This window comes from Peromyscus leucopus, chromosome 2, assembly GCF_004664715.2.
Source record: "Peromyscus leucopus breed LL Stock chromosome 2, UCI_PerLeu_2.1, whole genome shotgun sequence".
NCBI classification, from domain to species: Eukaryota; Metazoa; Chordata; class Mammalia; order Rodentia; family Cricetidae; genus Peromyscus; species Peromyscus leucopus.
Genome location: NC_051064.1, coordinates 108001711 through 108021753, shown reverse-complemented (window position 1 = coordinate 108021753; position 20043 = coordinate 108001711). Strand labels below are relative to the sequence as shown.

General features: G+C 37.8%; 1 protein-coding gene across 4 annotated transcripts in view; it reads right to left on the bottom strand.

Moving 5' to 3' along the window:
* Positions 1 to 6537: 6537 nt before the first annotated feature.
* Positions 6538 to 20043, bottom strand: part of Fyb2 (FYN binding protein 2) — a 112811-nt gene continuing 99305 nt past the window's right edge. For all 4 annotated transcript variants that reach the window (XM_028887938.2, XM_028887948.2, XM_037202761.1 and 1 more), the window contains 5 exons: positions 13486 to 13572; positions 10379 to 10472; positions 7844 to 8000; positions 7728 to 7761; positions 6538 to 7291 (listed from right to left, as the gene is read on the bottom strand). In XM_028887938.2, the coding sequence (XP_028743771.1) occupies positions 7279 to 7291; positions 7728 to 7761; positions 7844 to 8000; positions 10379 to 10472; positions 13486 to 13572 (385 nt within the window). In that variant the 3' untranslated portion in view covers positions 6538 to 7278. The remainder of the gene's footprint in view (positions 7292 to 7727; positions 7762 to 7843; positions 8001 to 10378; positions 10473 to 13485; positions 13573 to 20043) is intronic.

Sequence of the window (20043 nt, the reverse complement as noted above, 5' to 3'; positions counted from 1 at the left end):
CTGACCTAACCCCCTGCCCTCATCCTGTGACTCTTAAGGTACAGTCTCTCTCTGTAAAGGAGAGCCCCGGTCCCCATCTAAGTGATCATAGTTTGTGACTGTTAGCTGAAATAGGCTTAGCTAAACTTCATATTGGTAATCTTTTATTTTGTGCATAAATGATATGACACTATTTTCATAGAGTATGTCTCTATGAACTACCTAATCACTATTGGCTTGATAGAAATTCAAGCCTTTTCAAACTTGGAAATATAACTTAATGAGCTTTAAATCACTCACACACATATATATGTACATATACATATATATTATTTAAACAAGTAAGCGGCTTCTGTACCAGCCTTTCCTTGAATATTTATGCAGTTGATGCCACCAAACAGTTATAGCATTAGGAACAGGACCCACAGTCTAGACTGGATTAAGTCTTCATTGAGCTTCTTCAGCCATAACCTGATAAGAATCAGGTCCCAGCTAGAAGTTATCAGACTGCAGGCCTGTATTTTGTGAGCCAACATTAATGTTTACTGCCAGCCTTGCGAAGCAATGCTGTTTGTGACTGCATGTGACTTTTGGTAACTTTAGTTTATGTCGAAAAGCAGTTCAAATTTTAGAGATAATTCATGATTATTTGAACAAGCAGGGTGGGTAAATTCAATTATATTTAAAGTGCAATTAAGGAAATTCTAGGGTATAATCTCTCCAGTTTAAAAAAAAAAGTTAAGGATTTGTAGAATGTCCCAGAATGAAGAAAAATTTGAACATAGACTTTTTTTAAAATAAGGTTTATATAATATTTTTTAATTCAAGATTTGCTACTTTGTGTTAATTTAAAGTTTCAAAGAAAAACAGAAGCCTCCTAGGAAAGAAGAATAGCATTGTTATTTTTCTCCTGCTAATCTGAATGCTAAAAGTCTCCTGTAAATAAGTTTTGTTACCAAATGAAGCCCATTTTTCTAGATGGAGAACATTTTCCTAGAATGGAAGAGACATAGACCCACTGTCTACACAAAGAAAGAAACAGTACCTGGTGCCTTCTCACACAATTGCAGAGGAAAAGCAAACACACATTCAGACTCCATTTTCTTGTGAGTTCTGTTTCCTTGTGACCTGCCCCACAGACTGTCACGTGGTTTGCTTCTGCCTTGTCAGTTCCACTTGACCAGACCTCACACCATCACCACCGGAAGTTGTTCACTGAATAGAGTTTCTGTTTCATTTATTTCACTTTTTAAAGCCACCTGGGCAAATATTTGGCTGCCTTCTTCTTTTAAAATGAATGCAATTACTAGCAATCTTTATATTTTAAAGTTTATAAATGAAAGAAATGCAGAGCTAAAGACCGAATCTAATTGAAATCGAATTCCCTGTTTGCTACTATAGCAGCACAAGTTTGTAACCTTCTGTAGTTTTCTCTTGTACAAAATGTGGATAATAACCTACCTCACAGATGTGTGTGAGAAGCCGCTTGAAAGCCTGGAAGGAGGGCTTTAGAGCCCCATATTCAATGTCAATCCTTCCTTTTCTACTAGACCCTTTGATACTGATAGGATGAGTATCTTGTTTTTAGACGTCATATGTAATAAGAGCATAGTGCTGAGAATGTTTAAGACACAGTTTCACAAACTACAGTGTTCTTATTGTAAGACACTTAACATTTCTTGGAAACCTCAAATATTTAAATATCAAACCTGTCTTTTGTTTCAATAAATATTGTTATTCAGAATGTTGGCTAAAACTGCCTTAATGTACCGAAATACAGCTTTCTGTCAAGACTGTTCACAAATACCCATGGTTGTACTGTTTTGAGTGTTGATTGCGAAGTTGTTACGAACTATGACCTTGAAGGGTAGTATTTTAAAATTATCTTGTGAGTAATGGTTGTGTTTTTATCACGTTTAACTATTATACAGTGATTTTTGAGTGTGAACAATAAAATTGAAATTTGGCAGATTCTAGGTTATCTGTATGATTATAACATAATGCATTACTAGATAGAAATTATTTGTTTTTCAGGAACACCATGCATTCATTCTTAGCCTGTAAAATAGTCCCATAATGTATTCATGTATTAACTCATTGGCGCAGTGCTAGAGTATGTCTTTATTTAAAAACATTGTTAAATCATTGAAATGGGACTACTTTTTACAGTTGGTTTCAGAACAGAAGACAATAGACTCGCAGTGATTTTGTTTAAATAACTAGATTCTAATTTCAATTTTATTTGTTATGCATTTTTGTGAGTTAAATGATCGGTGGGAAGGATTTATCTTTAGTAACCATATAGAAAAGGTTAGTGAATTGCAGAGCATTTCATATTTGCAGGTTCTGTCTAATTAATGTTTGAACTGTATGGAACTCATTGGCAACAAACACAAGAGAAAAGTGGCCTGTCTGATTGTGTGTCTGCATTTTCCACAGAATCAAATTAAAATCTGGTTAATTTGAAAGTTATATTTGTTTCTGTTCAGTCATTATGCTAATATTCTGTGTTTAATAATAATTCCTGAGAAAGCGTCTTAGAAAGAAATTGCTTATAACTCAATGAGATTTCACACCATTGTTGTATAGTTTGTCTTTGATTCTGTACACTGTATTTTTAACCTGAGCCATATCTAAGTGTTCTATTTTTATAACAAATTGGCACAATTTTAAGGACTTAGCATGGATTTATTATTTTACTCTTTGGAAGTGCCATGGGTATACTTGGTTCTTAGGTGACTAAACACAAGTCTTCTACTGCTTCCACAAATTTATTATTATTATTTATTATTATTATTACTAGTAGTAATAGTACTACTACTTGTAGTATTTCTTCCTCCTCTTTGTCCTCTCCCCTTTCCCCGCTTCCTGTTCTTTTTTCTTCCCCTTCTCTTTTTTTTTTTTTTTTTTTGAGACAGGGTCTCATGTAACCCGGGTTTACCTCAGACTCACTGTGAAGCTGAGGGTGACCTTGAACTTCTGATCCTCCGGTGTCTACCTCCCAAGTGTTGGGATTAGAGGCATGCACCATTCTTCCCATTTTATGCCATGGTGGGTATTAAACCCAGAGTCTCATGCATGCAAGGCAAGCAGTCTACCACCAACATGATGCCCCCAGCCCCCCTTTTTTACTTTTCAAATACAGATACTTCGCTGACATATATTCATTGTACATAGTGATGGATTTTGTAGATTTTCCCTCCATAACTATAGCATCTACTTTGGCCATTTTTACTTACTCTTCCTTTCCTCAGTCCTTCAACAGTCTTGCTTCTACTTCCAGGCATATGCATTTATATACACACACATAATTTTATGTGTCATTATCAAATCTAGAGTCTACATGAGGAAATGTGATAGTTTTCTGAGTCTGTCTTATTTTGCTTAACGTGATGCCTAGTTGTAGCCATTTTCCTGAAAATGACATAATTTTGTTCTTAGAGGTTTACATGTATGTGTTTATGTGTTGTGTGTCCAGGGGCCTGTTGAGGCTAGAAGAGGGCCTCAGATCCCCTGAACTGCAGTTACAAATGGTTGTGAGTCACCTAACAAGGGTGCTGGGAACAGAACTTGGGTCCTATGGAAGAGCAGAAAATACTCTTAACCACGGAGCCATCCTTCCACTCCTCATAATTTAGTTCTTTATGGCTGAATAAAACTATTTTCTTTACATTCAAATGTTATCAAAATGATTCCATAATTTGGCTGTTGTGAGTAGTGCTTCCTAAAAATGGATGGCAAGTACCTCTGTAGGATATTAACTGCTGATCCATCTCTCCAGCCCATATTTTGCTTTTTTTTAAACAGTTCTAGTAAATAGAATTATTTCCTAGATTTCTTTCTCAGCGTGTTTGTCATTGATATAGAGGCAGTTTACTGATGTTTATATGTTGATTTTTAGTCTAATAGTTTTGCCAAGCGTGTTTATCAGTTCTAAAAGGTTTTGGTGGACTGTTTAGGCTTTTTCATATTTTACACTTACTGTTTATTTACTATGTGTGGGAGCTGCATGCTTGCCATGGTGTGATCATATTCATGGAAGTCAAAAGACAACTTGCTGGTGTGGGTTCTCGCCTTCCACCATGTGGGTTCTGGAGATTGAACTCAGGATGTCAGGTAAGTGTCCTTGCCCTCTGATCCCACCTCACTGTTTATGATCTTCTAAGCATAAGGTCATGTCATCTACAAATTGGGATACTTTAACTCTTTCTTCTCTATTTGTATGACTTTAATTTCTTTCTCTTGCCTTATTGCTCTGGCTAAGATTTTGAGCACTCTATTGTTTTGAGCACAAACTTTATCCTTCAGATATGAACCAAAACAAATCCTTCCTCTCTTCTGTTTCTTCTTACCAGGCATTTGATTACAGAAAGTGGAAAGAAACTAAGATAGCCCAACACAGGACCCAAAGAATGTTCACAGACATAGACAGAAATACATACTGTATATACATGCACATGGACTCTCAGGGATGGGAGGGAGGGATGAAAACAGGAAGGAAAGGTGAAAGTGGCCCCCTTGTTGTGTTCCTGATTAGAGGAAATGCTCTGTTGTCATCTAGTATAATATTGGCTATAGGTGTGATATATATGTCCTTTATTTTGTTGGGATGTGTTCCACTTAGTTTCTTCAGAGCATTGCATGTAGGGGATATTGAGCTTTGTCAAATCCTGCATTCATTGATATGGTCACATGGTTTCTGTCCTTGACTCTTATGTGATGATGTATCACACTTACTGATTTACATACTTTATTAACTGTGCAATTAAATCAATTTCATCATAGTGAATTATCTTTTTTATATGTATTGAATTTGGTATGCCAATATTTTACTGAAAAAATTTGCATTTATGTTCAGTAAGGAGATTGGCCTATCATTATTTTATTGTGTCTTTATCTGGCTTTGGTGTCAGGGTAATATTGGCTTCATAAAATGAGTTTGGTAGCATTCTTCTCTTTCTATTTCCTGTAATGGTTTGAAGAGCAGAGGTATTCTTAAAAACCTAGTAGAATTCAGGAAGGAATCCTTTTGGGCCTGTATGTTTTGGATTCTAGAGATTCTTATCACTTTAGCCTCATTACTTGTCATGTATCTGTTTAAGTTGTTTTTATTCCTCTTGGCAGGCTGTATAGGAATGTATCAGTGTTCTTTAGATTTTTCCAAACTTAGGTATGTAAGTTGTCAAAATGTTCTAATGATCTGAATTTCTTTGGTATTTATTGTAATGATTTCTCTTTTTACTTTATTTTAATTAGCATACAAATATTAGTTATCATTGCAACATTTTCGAACGAAATTTTAGTTGATTCTCTTCCTGTTATGCTCATCTCCCCTATGCTGTGAAATATACTCCCTTTGTACACTATAAAGATTTGTCACTTGAATTGGTTTAATAAAACGCTGATTGGCCCGTAGCCAGGCAAAAACTATAGGCAGGACAGCCAAACTGAGAATGCTGGAGGAAGAAAGGTATAGTCAGAAGAGATACCAGCCAGCCACCCAAGAAGCAGGACATGTAGAAAACGAGGTAACAAGCCATGAGCCATGTGACAAAGCATAGATAAGAAATATGAGTTAATTTTAGTGTAAGAGTTAGTTAGTAACAAGCCTGAGCTATCGGCCAAGTAGTTATACTTTATATTAAGTCTCTAAGTCAGTTATTTGGGAGGCAGCTGCTGGTTATTTGTAAGCAGGTAGTCAGGACAGAAAAACTCCAACACCCCTACCTCCCTGTCCTCTCCGACCCAGCTATCAGTCTTCCTGCACATACGTCCTTTGGTCCATCCTCAGCATTTCTTTTTACCCTATCTTGGTTTCTTCCTGTTTTTATGTTTGTCTGCTTTGGTTTAGTGTTTGTTTGTTTGTTTGTTTGTTTGTTTGTTTTTGGCTTCACTCATACATTACAAGCTAGGATCTGCATATGAGAGAGAACATGAAGTTTTGTCTTTCTGAGTTTGGGTCACTTCTCTTAATATAATACTTCTAGACCCATCTATTTTCCTGTAATTTCATTTTTATTTATAGACGACTAAAATTCCATTGTGTGTATGTATACTTTCATTATTCATCAGTTGATGGGCATCTAAGCTGGTTCCTTTACCTTCCTATTGTGGATTATGTAGCAATACACATGGATGTGCATGTATATTGTGGCCTTTGGGTATATGCCCAGGAGCAGCACATCTGGGTCCTGTTTTATTCTCTAAGCTTTGAACTCTGTGAATACCTTTGATTCATGTGGGTTAGAATGAACATGGCCTTTATTGGTGAGTGCCATCTGGAGCATGTAGAGGAAGATGAAGAATATAGAAACTTGAAAAGTAGCTTTGAAATAGATAGGATGACTCTGTCAAGAAAAAGCTTCCATTGTGCCTGCTGCTTAAAGAGCTGAGGAGGATTCTTCATATGCTTTTGTGGGAACAAAAGCCACATGAGTGCCCTGGAGGCCAGAGGAGGATGTTTCATCTCCTGGAGTAACAGGTATTGTGAGCTACTGCATGTAGTTGCTGGGAACTGAACTTGGGCCCTCTAAAGAATTAGGAAATGAACTTGAAGTGTAACTGTTGAAAGCATATGTAGAATTTATTATTAACACATAGTGCACATCAGGTAGGACCAGAATGTTATTTACAACTGTGCAATTTCTGTGTACTGTCATGTAAATAAAATACACTTGGATATGTTTGGGAATAGACAAACTATTAATTTCCCCTATTTTAGGCAAAGTTTTCACATGATACAACATGTGCATATCCTTACATTTTTGTTAAACATTTCTAAAAAAATACTTGTGTTTGAATTTAGAAAAGAATTTCCCCCCACCTCTCCCCCTAGCATACTGTTCCCTTCAGTAGTACTTATCTTCTGTTCTTTTACTTTGGTTTTTTGGTGTTTTGTTTAAAGTAACATGGTTACATTCTTTACCACTTAGAAGTCATATGAAATGTAGATGTGCACCAAGAAATTACATTTGACGTGTGCTAACATTAGATGTTCACTAGCCATCTGCACAGCTCACTGGTACCATAAGGCAAGATGTCTAACTTGGGATGTGGCTCATTAGGTAAGTGCTCGCATGCTAACATTCTGTTTCACAATCTCTTGAACCAGCAGGAAAATAGACATTGAAAGACGAACTTTTTTGAAGTCAAACCAACATTGACATGTTGAGGGTTTTCTTCTGAGTTTCTGACAGAAGTCTCCACAGCCCATCTCATTTGACACAGGAACTGGAAGGGCTGTGGGGCTGGGCTCACAGCTTGGGCACATCCTGACTTATGCAGACCTTCCTGATGGAATCAGCCCTGATGCCTGGGACAGAAAAGAGAACATGCAAGCATGTGAAATAGATGGTAAGTGGAACAGTTAGGAGATTTCAGACGATTTTAAAAACTGTTTGCAAATGGTCTCTGCATATTAGTCCGGTGAGCATACTCAGAAAGCCCCGTGAGAAGGTGTCCTCTGATGCAGTTCCAGGCAGTGCACTGCCTGGCTGGTGTTTGGTGTTTGGGGGACAGGGTTTCTCTGTGTAACCCTGGCTGTCCTGGAACTCACTCTGTAGACCAGGCTGGCCTTGAACTCAGAGACTGTCCTGCTTCCTGAGTGCTGGGATTAAAGACATGCACCACTGCGCTGGACTACATAGCTAATTTTCAAATACACTGGGTAGTCCCTTAAGACTAGTATACATAGTATACTACATTCAGTACCCAGAACTCATGGCTAGATATGAAATTAAACAACTTACTTGAAATTTAGATGTTCAATGAGCACATATCCATCTGTAGAAACAAAACTCATATTACTAACCTCAGATTTCTAGAGAAAATTTTTTAATATTGAAAAGTTTCACCATGAACTCACATTTGCCTTTGGAATTGCGACATATCACTAGGTTTTCTTCAGTGGTGTCGATAACTTCCAGCTGTTCTCCAGGAGTTATTGGCAGGTCAAATACTCCATTTCGTGAATTACTGGAGCACGCTACTGCTCTATTAATGACCACAATCTCTTTACCATACTAAAATGAGAAATTACTATAGTAAGATAGTTATTATAACAGAATTAATGAAAGATACAATATAGTAACCTCAACAGACAGGATGCTAGATACTGACAAAGTAAATGATGGGGTATTACAGTGAAAGACCCTTAAAATAATAGTAAAATCCAAAACAAAGCAATTGTCTAATGTGATTCTATTTTAAAACTGTTTTCACGTCCACTGATAGATATCAGAACAAGTCCTGGTAGGTGTGAAAATACCATACCTGATATGTTTAAACAGTAACAAAGCTAACTCCTAACTCAGGAGAGGAAACATTTGAACACAGCTGTAGAGTTAATATTCTGTTTTAGGATGATGTTCCATTCCTCACCTTTCTGAGCACATGTACTTTAAAATGGTGGCAGTGGGTATATGTGGGAAATGCCCACTGTCTGTGTACGGTGAAAGACAGGCGTTTGTGACAGAGCAATCTCTGGTGGGAAATTCAGTTCCTGAACCCACAGGACTTCTTCCTGATGAGCCTGCCTACAGGTACTTCACCTTCTCATGCACTGACCAAGAAAACAAAAACTAGGATCTGTAGTTTGGTCCCTGGTGTTTACTCCAGCAGATTAGGATGACCTGTAATGGCTCCTCACCTGACCCTCACAAACCCCTGACATCTTTCCCTCTCTCCAGGCCATTTGGTTACTATGAATCCTCAGTAGTTTCTTAAAAGCAAATCGTAGTAGGCTACCTTCCTAGTTACAGAGTTCTGAAGTCTCTATTGCCTTTAGGAAGGCTTGATATTCAGGATCCTTTGCATACTCTCATTCCTTGTCCCTTTACAAAGTCCTTGGGCCAAGTAGTGCCAAGGTGCTTTGTTTCCCATCTTTCCAGGCCTGTACTCATGTGAGCACTCTCCTCCTACTTGAAATACTCAGCTGCCAACAACTTCTGATATAACTGCCATGAACAACTTACTGCTGTAACTGTACTAAATATATTCCCATTGTAGAACTTAGTAAACACACTGCCTTTAAAAAAGAAACTATACGCAGAGAAACCCTGTCTCGAAAAAAAACCAAAAAAAAAAAAAAAAAAGAAAAAAAGAAACTAGAGGTGAGTGTTATACCCTCAATTCCTGTCCACAGTGAGGTACACAGTATTTTTTTTTGAGCTGGATTGAAATGGCATATTTTTTTTTCTTAAAGGTAACTAGAAGCCCATTTCAGGAACTAGGGATAGACTCATACTGAGGAGACAGGATTTTCATCCCATTTGGGACTTTCAAGGGCAAAGGAGAAAGCCTTGGTGGATGATAGGGGTCTTTTCAACCAGATATTACTATGCTATTGTTTTTGATCTAATCAAGTAACATCCCAGTATGTGGGGATTTTAGGTAACAACTTTCTGAGCTTTGGCCAAGCAGATGATATCAGCAGTTAAGGAATTTATGTGTAGTCTTATTTTTAGTTTACTTTCAAAATCGTTTGGGATGTTTTTGAAGTGTGAGGCAGTGTTTCTCTGCTGAGCACATGGATGTGAAGATAAAGATAACCTATGCCGCCTAGAAGTTCACAGTTAGTATGATGAACTGTACCAGAAGTTGTATTTAGGTAAGAAGAAGAGCAATTTCTTTAATTAGAAGTTTGAGCAGGTCTTTATGGAATGAGAAGATGTCTCAACTGGGTCTTGATAAGTGAACACACCAGATGGAGAAAGTAGCAGGGGGATGTCAGATGTGGAGCAGACCAAGTCGGTGCCGGAGGAAGGAGAGGGAAGGTGAGGTAGAGGTGCAAGCTCTTTTAGAAACAGAATTATGAGCAGTGAGTTACCAAAGGAGAAAGAGCAGAGACAGAATCTGTGGAGAGAAAAAAAGAATTAGCTGCGGCCATGACTTGAGGAAACAAGCATCATTTCTTTCTGGTAGAGCTCTGACTTACAGAATTTGTCTTTCTTAATCCACTGTCTACCATTGGATGCTGTTGAAAATGTTTCCTGAATTCAGAGGTCCTCACTTTGGCAGCAGATAAATTTGGGAAGGAGCAGTGGAGAACACTCCATAGCTTCTTAGTGAAGGATGTAAGTTTGAGATGTTGCTACACTCACTCAAATAAAACACGTTGTTTTACACTGGGAACTGAAACATGAAAGGGTCTCCTTCTAATCAGTATTGTACAAATGTGCTGAGAGAGTGAGACTTGAAGAGAGCCTTCAACAACATTGTAGAAGCTTTACCAGATGGAATAGCATGTACAAAGGCATGCCAATATAGGAATGTATCAGATCGTTTCGTTATCTCAGAGTGGCTGAGACACAGCAAACTAATGGAGCCTTTAAGAGTGGACGTTTCTAGTTGTCAGTAGTGTGAGTGTTCTGTTAATTATCACTTTCAGAAGAGAACATACCTGAAATCTTTCTCTAAAAAGTTTTTCTTCTTTTTCCATTCTATTCTTTTCTAAATTGTGCTTCTTAGCTCTGAAGAAATTTCTGGGAGAGAAACTAGCAAGAAATAACATGGGCAAGGTTAAATGTAGCATAACAAAAGTCCTAAATTTGTGAGCCTCTGAAGTCACCATCTCAGGATAAACTCAGGTATAATTTTACATAATATATAGTATATATTTCAGTTATCTATCTATACACATCCCTCTACTAGAGCAGATTTTCATAACTACTGAAGAAGGTAATACCAATTATTTTTCTGTTTTATACATACATATGTATTTGTGGGGTTTTTCCAGTGCTGGCTGAAGATCAAATCCAGAGCCTCATATATACTAAATGAGCACTCTACCACTGAGCTATATATCTAAGAATATTTTTGATATTAAGGAAGTATGAAATAAATCAACTTGATATAGAGAATGTTGAGTGCAGGAAGAGCAGAGAGATCAGAGAAACAACATGTTTTATAGAATAGTAGGCATATTAGTTACCTTTCTTTTTCTATTGCAATGAGAAAACACCATGACTAAGGTATATTATAGGAGGAAGTGTTTATTTGGGCTTACGATTCCTGGGGGATGGATTGGAGTCCATTATGGCAGAGAACTGATAGACACAGTGGCTGGAGCAGCAAGCAGAGACAAACTAGAAATGACATGTCTTTAAACTCTCAAAGCCCTCCCCCAAATGACATACTTCCTTCAGCAAAACCATACTCTTAAATGTACCCAAACAATGCCACCAACTGGAACCAGGTATTCAAATGCCTGAGTCTATGGGGAGCATTTGTCATAAAACATCACATTAAGGTAACTGGTTTTGACATTTAACTGTAGATTTTTGTATGCTTTCAATATATAGAAACAAGATCTAGGGTGATGGATTGTACCCTTAAACTATGAGCTAAAATAAATCCTTTCTGTCTAAAGTTGCCTTAGGGGGATATTTTATCACAGCAACAGGAAAAGTAAGAACTACATGGACAGCAAGGTGCAGCACACATGGGTGAAATGTGAAACACATCAAATGAACTAATCAATCCCCAAAGCTGCCTGAGACCCTTCCCTTGTTCTGCCTCCTGCTTTATAAATGGAATTTGGTTCCCCTTTTTATCAGTGTCAGCGAGGAGCATCTTCTATATTGGGGTATCCTTCCCATGCTTCTACTCACAGCCCCATTCTTGCTTGCCTGCCACAGTAATCTGCATGGGGCATAGTTTAGTAGCCTGATACCCTACTTGGAAAGGGCTACAAATGCACGTGACAACTTGCGACTCTTATCCACACACACACCTCTGAATAAATCTCCATCATACTGTATATACACCTTCCACTGTAAATGACCATCCAACCTAGATTGCATTCAGTTCTACTCTTCTTTTGTCTTGCTACAGAAATGGAAAGGTGTGAATGGGCTTAGGGTACATGTGTGATAAAACCATATTCCCAAGTGAACTTTCAGGGGAGAATGCCCATAACTGTACATACATGACTAAAATCAGGTGCAATATGGGATTGGACATGCACAGGAGACACATGATCATATAACACAATCTAAGAGAACCACTCTAACTATGCCTGTGAGTAACTGGCCCCTGCTCTCCTTGATCCCATAAGAAGAATCCTCAAACAATAACCTTGGGCCCCTGAGATCTGCTGCTCTCTTAGAGTATATTCTGACCTGTTATAACTCTTGGAATAAAGTTTCCCCAATACTTTGCAGTGTGCATTGTTTTTTCTTTCTTTCCTGAATAAAAAGCCAAAAATCTGGAAATATCCATCTCAGACCCTGACCACTGTCAAAAATACCATTTCCATGCCTGTTCATATATATATATATATATATATATATATATATATATATATATATATATATATATAAATTATCTGCATCCCTGTCATAGGGATGTCTTTCTGAAATTAATCACTGCACTCTTGTTTAACATCCTTCAGTGTGTCTGCACTAACCTACAGAAAATGCTAGTTCCTGGCATCATACACAGGTGTTTGACCATTCCCTCAATACAGTGTCCATTTGGGTCATGCATGCCTTTTTATTTGAATACTCGCCTAACCTTTGTAAGTGATTGGTAGAATAAGCTGTCCCAGAAACCATTATAAAAGGACAAGAAATTGATCCACTATTGTTCTTAAATAATGATGCATTATTGCATTTTGAAATTGAGAATAAGTTTACTGGAAATTGTTTCTCAAAAAAGATGGATTCATATTGATACTAGATAAAACTGTTGGATAAAAGGTCAGAAACCTTCCTGACCTTGGATTTCTCTTTTGCAGGGCTATGCAAACAACTATGATGTTCAATGTAAAAAAAAAAAAATCAACTTTAGTCTGAATACCTGTTTCCAAATTCAGAGAAAATAAACTTGAAGGAGGGGGTGCCTTTGCCAGTCTGAGTTGTTTCAATTTTCTGTGGACAAATGTCCAACTTGGAGATACCCTGGGAAAACCATTGGTTTCCTGATATAGGCAAATCACTCACTATTTACTAAGGATTTCCCCAGGAAGTTTTGTCCCCCATCCTACCTCATTCACAGCACTCAGGAAGAGGAGAACATAGCTAAGGAACCACTGACAAAGCAGAGCATATACTCACTCTCCATTCAGCCAGTCCAAATCACAGGAGTGGAGGGCACCTCCCAAGCTGAGAGCATGACCATTGCATTCTAACACTGACTGTCGTCATAATTAAACTGACATTTTAGTAATGGCTGTCAGTCCTAATTGGTATTCTAAGTTCTATCCTTCTGGAAGAATGCTGCTATGGCCTAAGAGGTAAGAACTTTGGAAGGCCTTCATTGTTTGCTAAGGGCTACCTCCCAGGCTTTCTTGTTTCTCATCAGTGGAGAGGAGGGAGGAGGTTGGGAATGAATGCAAGGAACTGTTTTTATATCTTCGTCTCTTTTAATCCTCCCAGTTGTACTATGAGGCAAGTGTTGCTACTTCTCAGTTGCAGACAAGGAACCTGAAAATCAGATTTAAGGTCTTGCCCAAGGTCAGACGTGGAAACTGCCACAGTGAAGTTGTGAGCTTCCTTGTCTTCTTACCTTTTGGATCCTTCACTGTCTTTTTCCCCCTTTTTCCACTTTGATGTCAAAAACTTAAGCTTCCAAGTTTTTAATTTATCTTCATCTCTGAGGAGAAAAATGTTTTGATCAAGTAAGTTAAAATTGAACTAGTAAATATTTACAGGATCACCAATGCTTTCTAGGTCAAAGACCAAAATAGTTGAAAACATCACCTGTAAAATTTGCTTCCATATTCACAGCAAGGCTGTACAGTGAATATCTTGGCTTTACAGGCTACATTCTCTATAGCAACTATTAGCTCCACTGTTGTGACTTCATTAAAAAACAAACAAACAAACAAAAAAAAAAAAACAATAGCAGGCCACACTGGCCCACAGGCCTGAAACTGCTGACCTCTCATCTTAGTGGCCCAAATTTGAAACCAGAAACCAAATTAGTCACTTTGTAATCATGCCTATCTCCTTTCTGAGCCTCAGATTTTTTTTTTTTTTTTTTTGTCTCTAAAGTGTACATCCTACTAAGTAAACTTGCAATTCTCACACCAGGTAGAAATGGCTAACACCACCAAAAATCAACGCTTATGGGAGGGCAAATTTGCATAACTATTATAGAAGTAAGTACAGAGGTTTCTAAAAAGTTAAAAATAAAATTATCACATAACCCAGGTCTAGGACACATACCCAAAGGACTTTCTGTCTACTACAGTGATACGTACGCATCTACTTTCTTTACTGCAGTTTCTACAATAACAAGGAATTGGAACCAGCCTAGCCATCTATCAACAGATAAGTGGATAAGGAAAGTGTGGCACAGGGACTGGAGGGACAGCCAAGTAGTTAGGAGCATGTGCTCGTATTACACAAGAACCCAGGTGCAGTCCCCAGCTCAAAACTACTTGGAACTCTAGCTCCAGGGGATCCAACATCTCTGAACTCCAAGGGTACCTGCACATACCCCCACACATCCACACAATTAAAAATAATTATTTTCTAAAGTGTGGTACCTAGATACAAAGGGATTCTACCTGTAAGTAAAAATGAAAATTGTGGGGAAATGGCAGATCTGGAAAGTGTAATATTAAATGAGGTGACAAAACCTTATGTTTTCTCTCATGTGGATTCCAGTTTGTGATGCTTACATGTTTGTATGTAAAAAAAAATGCATGGAAAAGTATTATAGAATGATTAGAAACATTTTAAGTACCTATCTGATTTTTTGCTAATTCATCATGAGTTAGCACTGCCGAATACAGGTGTGTTTGACTCCAGAGTCTTTCACCATACTACTACTTCAAAATATCACTTGCCTAAGTTAATGCAGTGCCCTTCATTGAGATGAGAAAAATTAAAAAAAAAAAAATCCTCTTCTACCAACCATCCAGAGGTCTATAGTGTTGACATGTCTAAATATTTCAGTAACTGCACTGGGAAGACTAAAAGACACATGTCTGAGAAACTTCACATTTTCATAGACATTATATTATGATTCCCTTCAGAGTATGCAGTCCTGGGGACTGAACTCAGGGCTTGTACATGCAAGGCAAGCACACTGTCATTTAACTATATCTCAAACCTTAACTATTTGGCCCAGGTAGGTCTTGAACTTACTATTCCTCTGCCTTAACCTCCCTAGAGGCTGGGATTGTAGACCTCTGCTACCAAGACCACTTTTCCTTCAGGTTTTGGTCACAGGGTCCATCAGTAGAGGAAGGATTAAGTACGGAAGCCACCAACTTAGGAGGCCAGTGGGACTTTCTGGGAATCTCCCACTCCTCTCCTTTTTCATCATCTCTTATCACTGGAGCCTAGAAAAAGGCTCTAGAGATCACTTCTTTTCTGACTGCTGCATGCTCATTGTCTCTGCTCAGCTCACAGAAGCTGGGACCCTGACAAAGTCCAACTGGATCTGCTACAAGCAATGCACAATGCCAGGCACAGAATGGGGCTTAGTATGAGCTGTGTGTGAAATGGTTAAAAAGGAGCTCCACCGTGAGTACAAAAAGGAACAGGCCGGGCAAACACCCACTTCAAAGTTATTTTCTATCCTAAAACAATATATCCCAAGTCTTTGAAGGTTGTGGAACAGGAGAAAGGAAGAACTAAAAAATGAAGCTACTTTCACCCTGTAATTATGATAAAACTCAGTCCTTGGTGGTCTAGTAGTTAGGATTCAGCACTCTCACTACCAAGGCCTGGGTTCAATTCTGGGCCAGGGAAGCCTCTCTTCTGCATGGCAATGGTGGCACATGCCTTTAATCCCACCCCTTAAGAGGCAGAGGCAGGGGGATTCAAGTTCAAGGCCAGCCTGTGCTGTGGAATAATCCTCTTGTACACTGTAAAAGATTTGTCACTCGAATCGGTTTAATAAAACACTGGCCAGTAGTCAGGCAGGAAGTGTAGGTAGGGCAGCCAAACTGAGAATGCTGGGAAGGAGAACGTCAGAGTGAGGAGTTTCAGAGGAAGCAAGATGAGAATGCAGTACTGAGAAAAGGTACCAAACCACATGGCTAAACATAGATAAGAATTATGAGTTAATTTAAGTATAAGAGTTAGTAATAAGTCTGAGCTACCAGCCAAGCATTTATAATTAATATAATCCTCTGAGTGGTTATTAGGAATTGGCGGGTAGAACAGAAACATCTGCTTACATATGGCATTCCAATGTGTGCTGAAATTTCCACATAAAACCTGACAAAGCTTTACAAAGGATTCTAAACACAAAAATGGAGTCAAACTCAGCTTCTTGGTAACTGTTTTTTCTTGGGTGGGCTGTTTGCTAGCAGCAGGCAGAGGTGTGGCTCCTTTAAGAGACAACTTCCTGGCTCAGTGTTATTGGCAAAAACTATGCAGCAATTTTAAGAGGCCCTGCTACCAAACACTTAAATGGGGTTTATGAGCAGCGGGTAGTGCACTATTTGGTGGCAACATGGACCCCAAAACTCCCCAGAGTTGGTGAATTGAATGTGGCTACCACTGGTACCTCCTAAGTGAAACTAGGCACTCAGAACTAAGGAATATGTAGGAGCCAACTGCCAAAACCATCACTTTGGTCCTAACCACACCTGCTTAGTAGTTTAAAGACTCATGTGGTCAGAAAAAGAGATATGCAGAAAAGACAGATTCAGAAAAAAGAAAAAAAAACCTCTAAATGAGTCACAGCACTTAAAAAGAATACATAGACTTGGGAGAGAAAAGAAGGTATAGACAGTTGTAAAAAATAAAATATGTAAAGTTTTAAAATAATAAAGTAAGATCCTTTAAAAGGGAATAAATATTTTTAAAAAGCCACATAAGGGTGGAAAATATACAGAGAATATGGATACTGTATGTTATTGTGCTGTCCTTAAAATTTTTAGCAGCTAACAAATGATAACTGCTAAGAGACATTTGATTATAAAAACTGCTGGATTAAACCAACCTATATATTTTAAAAATTCTTGACTTCAAAATTTAAGTCAAGGTATATGTTGCTTTGGAAAAGAGGTTTTTTTTTTTTTTTTGCTTTGTTTCCACAAAAAATGAGAGGTTATGGATTCATTCTGGGTTAAGGAAAATCAGGTTTGATTAAGGAAGACCCCCTTGAAATCCTAACTACAGACATAGGAAAATAAACCTAAAGTAACTATAAGGCATGTAACATACATTTTACCTGCACAGACATAAAATAAAAAATTGTCTTTGACTGGCTTGTGTACAATGCACAGTTTGTATTTGTATTAATACATAGATATATGTTACCTTTAAAAGTTTATATATTTTCAGAGCAAGGGGACCAGACACCAATGAAAATAATGGCCCAGATGATCCAGTTCCACAAAATACTACAGTTAAGACTTAACAATTATGCAAAATTTTCTCAGGATCCCAAAAAGACTACCAACCTCCCCAATCAACAGGAAGTAGTCTAGAGAGCTATGCCCCAAAATAAATTATGGCTATTTGTCATTGTTTAGGGGGGTTGGTTATGAGTTGTTATGGATAATGGTCAAGAAAAAACTAAACAAAGTTTTCCTTAGATATAATAGAAAGTAAATTAGATAGAAAACTTTAGAATCACTAAGATAATTATTTTCTCTAATTTTGTCAAATGTAAATGGATTAGAGAGTGTTACTGTAATTCTTACTTAATAACTGCTTTTGTTATATACAATCTTACTATGTTAAAGTTAAAACCTTCCTTTTTAATTAGACAAAAGGGGGGAAATGCTGTGGAATAATCTTCTTGTACACTGTAAAGATTTGTCAAATTTAATAAAATGCTGATTGGCTAGTAGCCAGGCAGGAAGTATAGGTGGAGTGGCCAAACTGAGAATGCTGGGAAGGAGAAGGTTAGAGTGAGGAGTCACCAGCCAGACACAGAGGAAGATTATAAAGTCACACTGAAAAAAGATACACCACCATGTGACTAAACATAGATAAGAATTATGGGTTAATTTATCGGTGTAAGCCTGAGCTACCAGCCAAGCATTTATAATTAACATAAGCCTCTGAGTGGTTAATTGGGAATTGGTGGGAGGGACAGATATGTCCATTTACAAGCCTGGTCTATAGAGCAAGTTCCAGGACAGGTGGGGCTACACATAGAAACTCTGTCTTGAAAAACAAAAAGGAAAAAAAAATCAGTTCAGGTGGGTCTAAGGGTTAAGTTTAAAAGGCAAAGTTGTAACATTTAGAAGAGAGTTTAGGAGAATGTCATATGAGCTGGGAGAAAGAGTTCTTTAGAAGACATAAAAAGCAATAGTAAAAAAATTAGAATTTCAAATTTAAATTATCATTCTTTGGAAGACTAGAAACAAACTTGAAAAGGCTAGCCAACAGTTGGAGAAGATATTGTAGGAACTGACATGAAAGTGAGAAAAGAGCTCTGTTCAAAAACGAATTGTTTTAAAACCCAAGATGAAGAAAAATACCAGCAACACAACAAAAAAGCAATCAAAAGATATGGACAGACTTTATAGGACAAAGACATGAGTGTGAGTAACTCCACACTGAAGCTTGTTAGTAATGCCAATTACTATAATGATGTGATACTATTTACAGACACCCACTTGACAAAAATGACTTCTCTCTGTTCCGTGTGTTAACATTGCAATCAATGCAAACCCTTATGTGCTAGGCTGGCACTTGTGAATTTATATTCCATGTATGGTTTGTATTTCCCCTTCCAAGTGCACACAGGATACATGAATCTATTATCTGTGGAAGTACTAGTCATAAAAGCAAAATCACTCAGGAACTAAGTACCTACCAACAAGAGAATAGATGAATTAATGTGGCACACACATGTACACGCTGGAATATCAATCCAAGAGCAGTAAAAACAAACAAATCATGGTAGCAAAACAGTGGATTTGAGTAAACTCAGGTACAGAATTATGTATAAAGGATGAAATCACTTTTACAATGAAGCAGTATTTTTGTCATCTATAATTCAATTAATCTGATTTTGTTTTGAACAGGAAAAGAACAAAAGCAGGGAAGGCACTCGCCCTGGGGGAGGCCAGTGAGCAGGTGTGCATATGATGATGAGGACAGGGTTGGCCATATTTTGGTGCTTGGTTATTAAAGATGGTGTGGTTGGCTTTATTATTCTTTATTTTTTTTTTTTTGTTTTTTGTTTTTTGTTTTTCGAGACAGGGTTTCTTTGTGTAGCTTTGTGCCTTTCCTGGAACTCACTTGGTAGACCAGGCTGGCCTCGAACTCACAGAGATCCGCCTGCCTCTGCCTCCCGAGTGCTGGGATTAAAGGCGTGCGCCACCACCGCCCGGCTATTCTTTATAACTTATGTTCACAAGCTATTTTTCAAGGAAAAGGTTTCATTCTTTTAAGTTGGTATTACAGGGCTGTTGTCTAAAAATTCCAGAGCATTCTTCTAATCTCATGTCATGCTACATCTGCTTCTTTCCTGATTATATGCCTTTTGTTTCAATAAACTTTCTTTTGATTTTTTTTTCAGACAGAGTCATACTATATAGCCCTGACTGGCTTTAGAATTTACTGCATGGACCAGGCTGGCCTTAAACTCATAGAGATCCTCCTGCCTCTGCCTCCAGAGTGCTGGGATTAAAAGTGTGTGTCACCACACTCATCCCAGAAACCTTGGAACACAGTGTTTTCCACACATACAGAGCTGTGGCCTCTGTTTCTCACCTCTCCTCCACTTATAAACATTACTATTCTTTTTCACTACTTCTAACAGTGCTGACACTCTAACAGACACTAAAGCTACCATCTTGAGATTCTAGATCATTGTGTGCAGTTTTATAACAAGCCCAACTTAACATACTGCTTTCTGGAGTCAGGCCACATGACTTAGACCTGAAAGCTAAGGTTGTAGGATCACAGAGTTATGAGACTACATGAAAATGTAATCAAGAAAATGAATTCTTACAACTATGAGGATAATGTTCTAATAAAAAGGGTATCAAGCCAAGAAGATAAAGTCATAGAAGTGAATGATCTAATAACTGTAGGTTAATAGCAAACACCTCTCCACACTTACTGTGACTCAGAAAAAAATCTGATCTTAAAATATAAATTTTGATGTTTTGGTTATAATGAAATCTTGAGTGTAGGT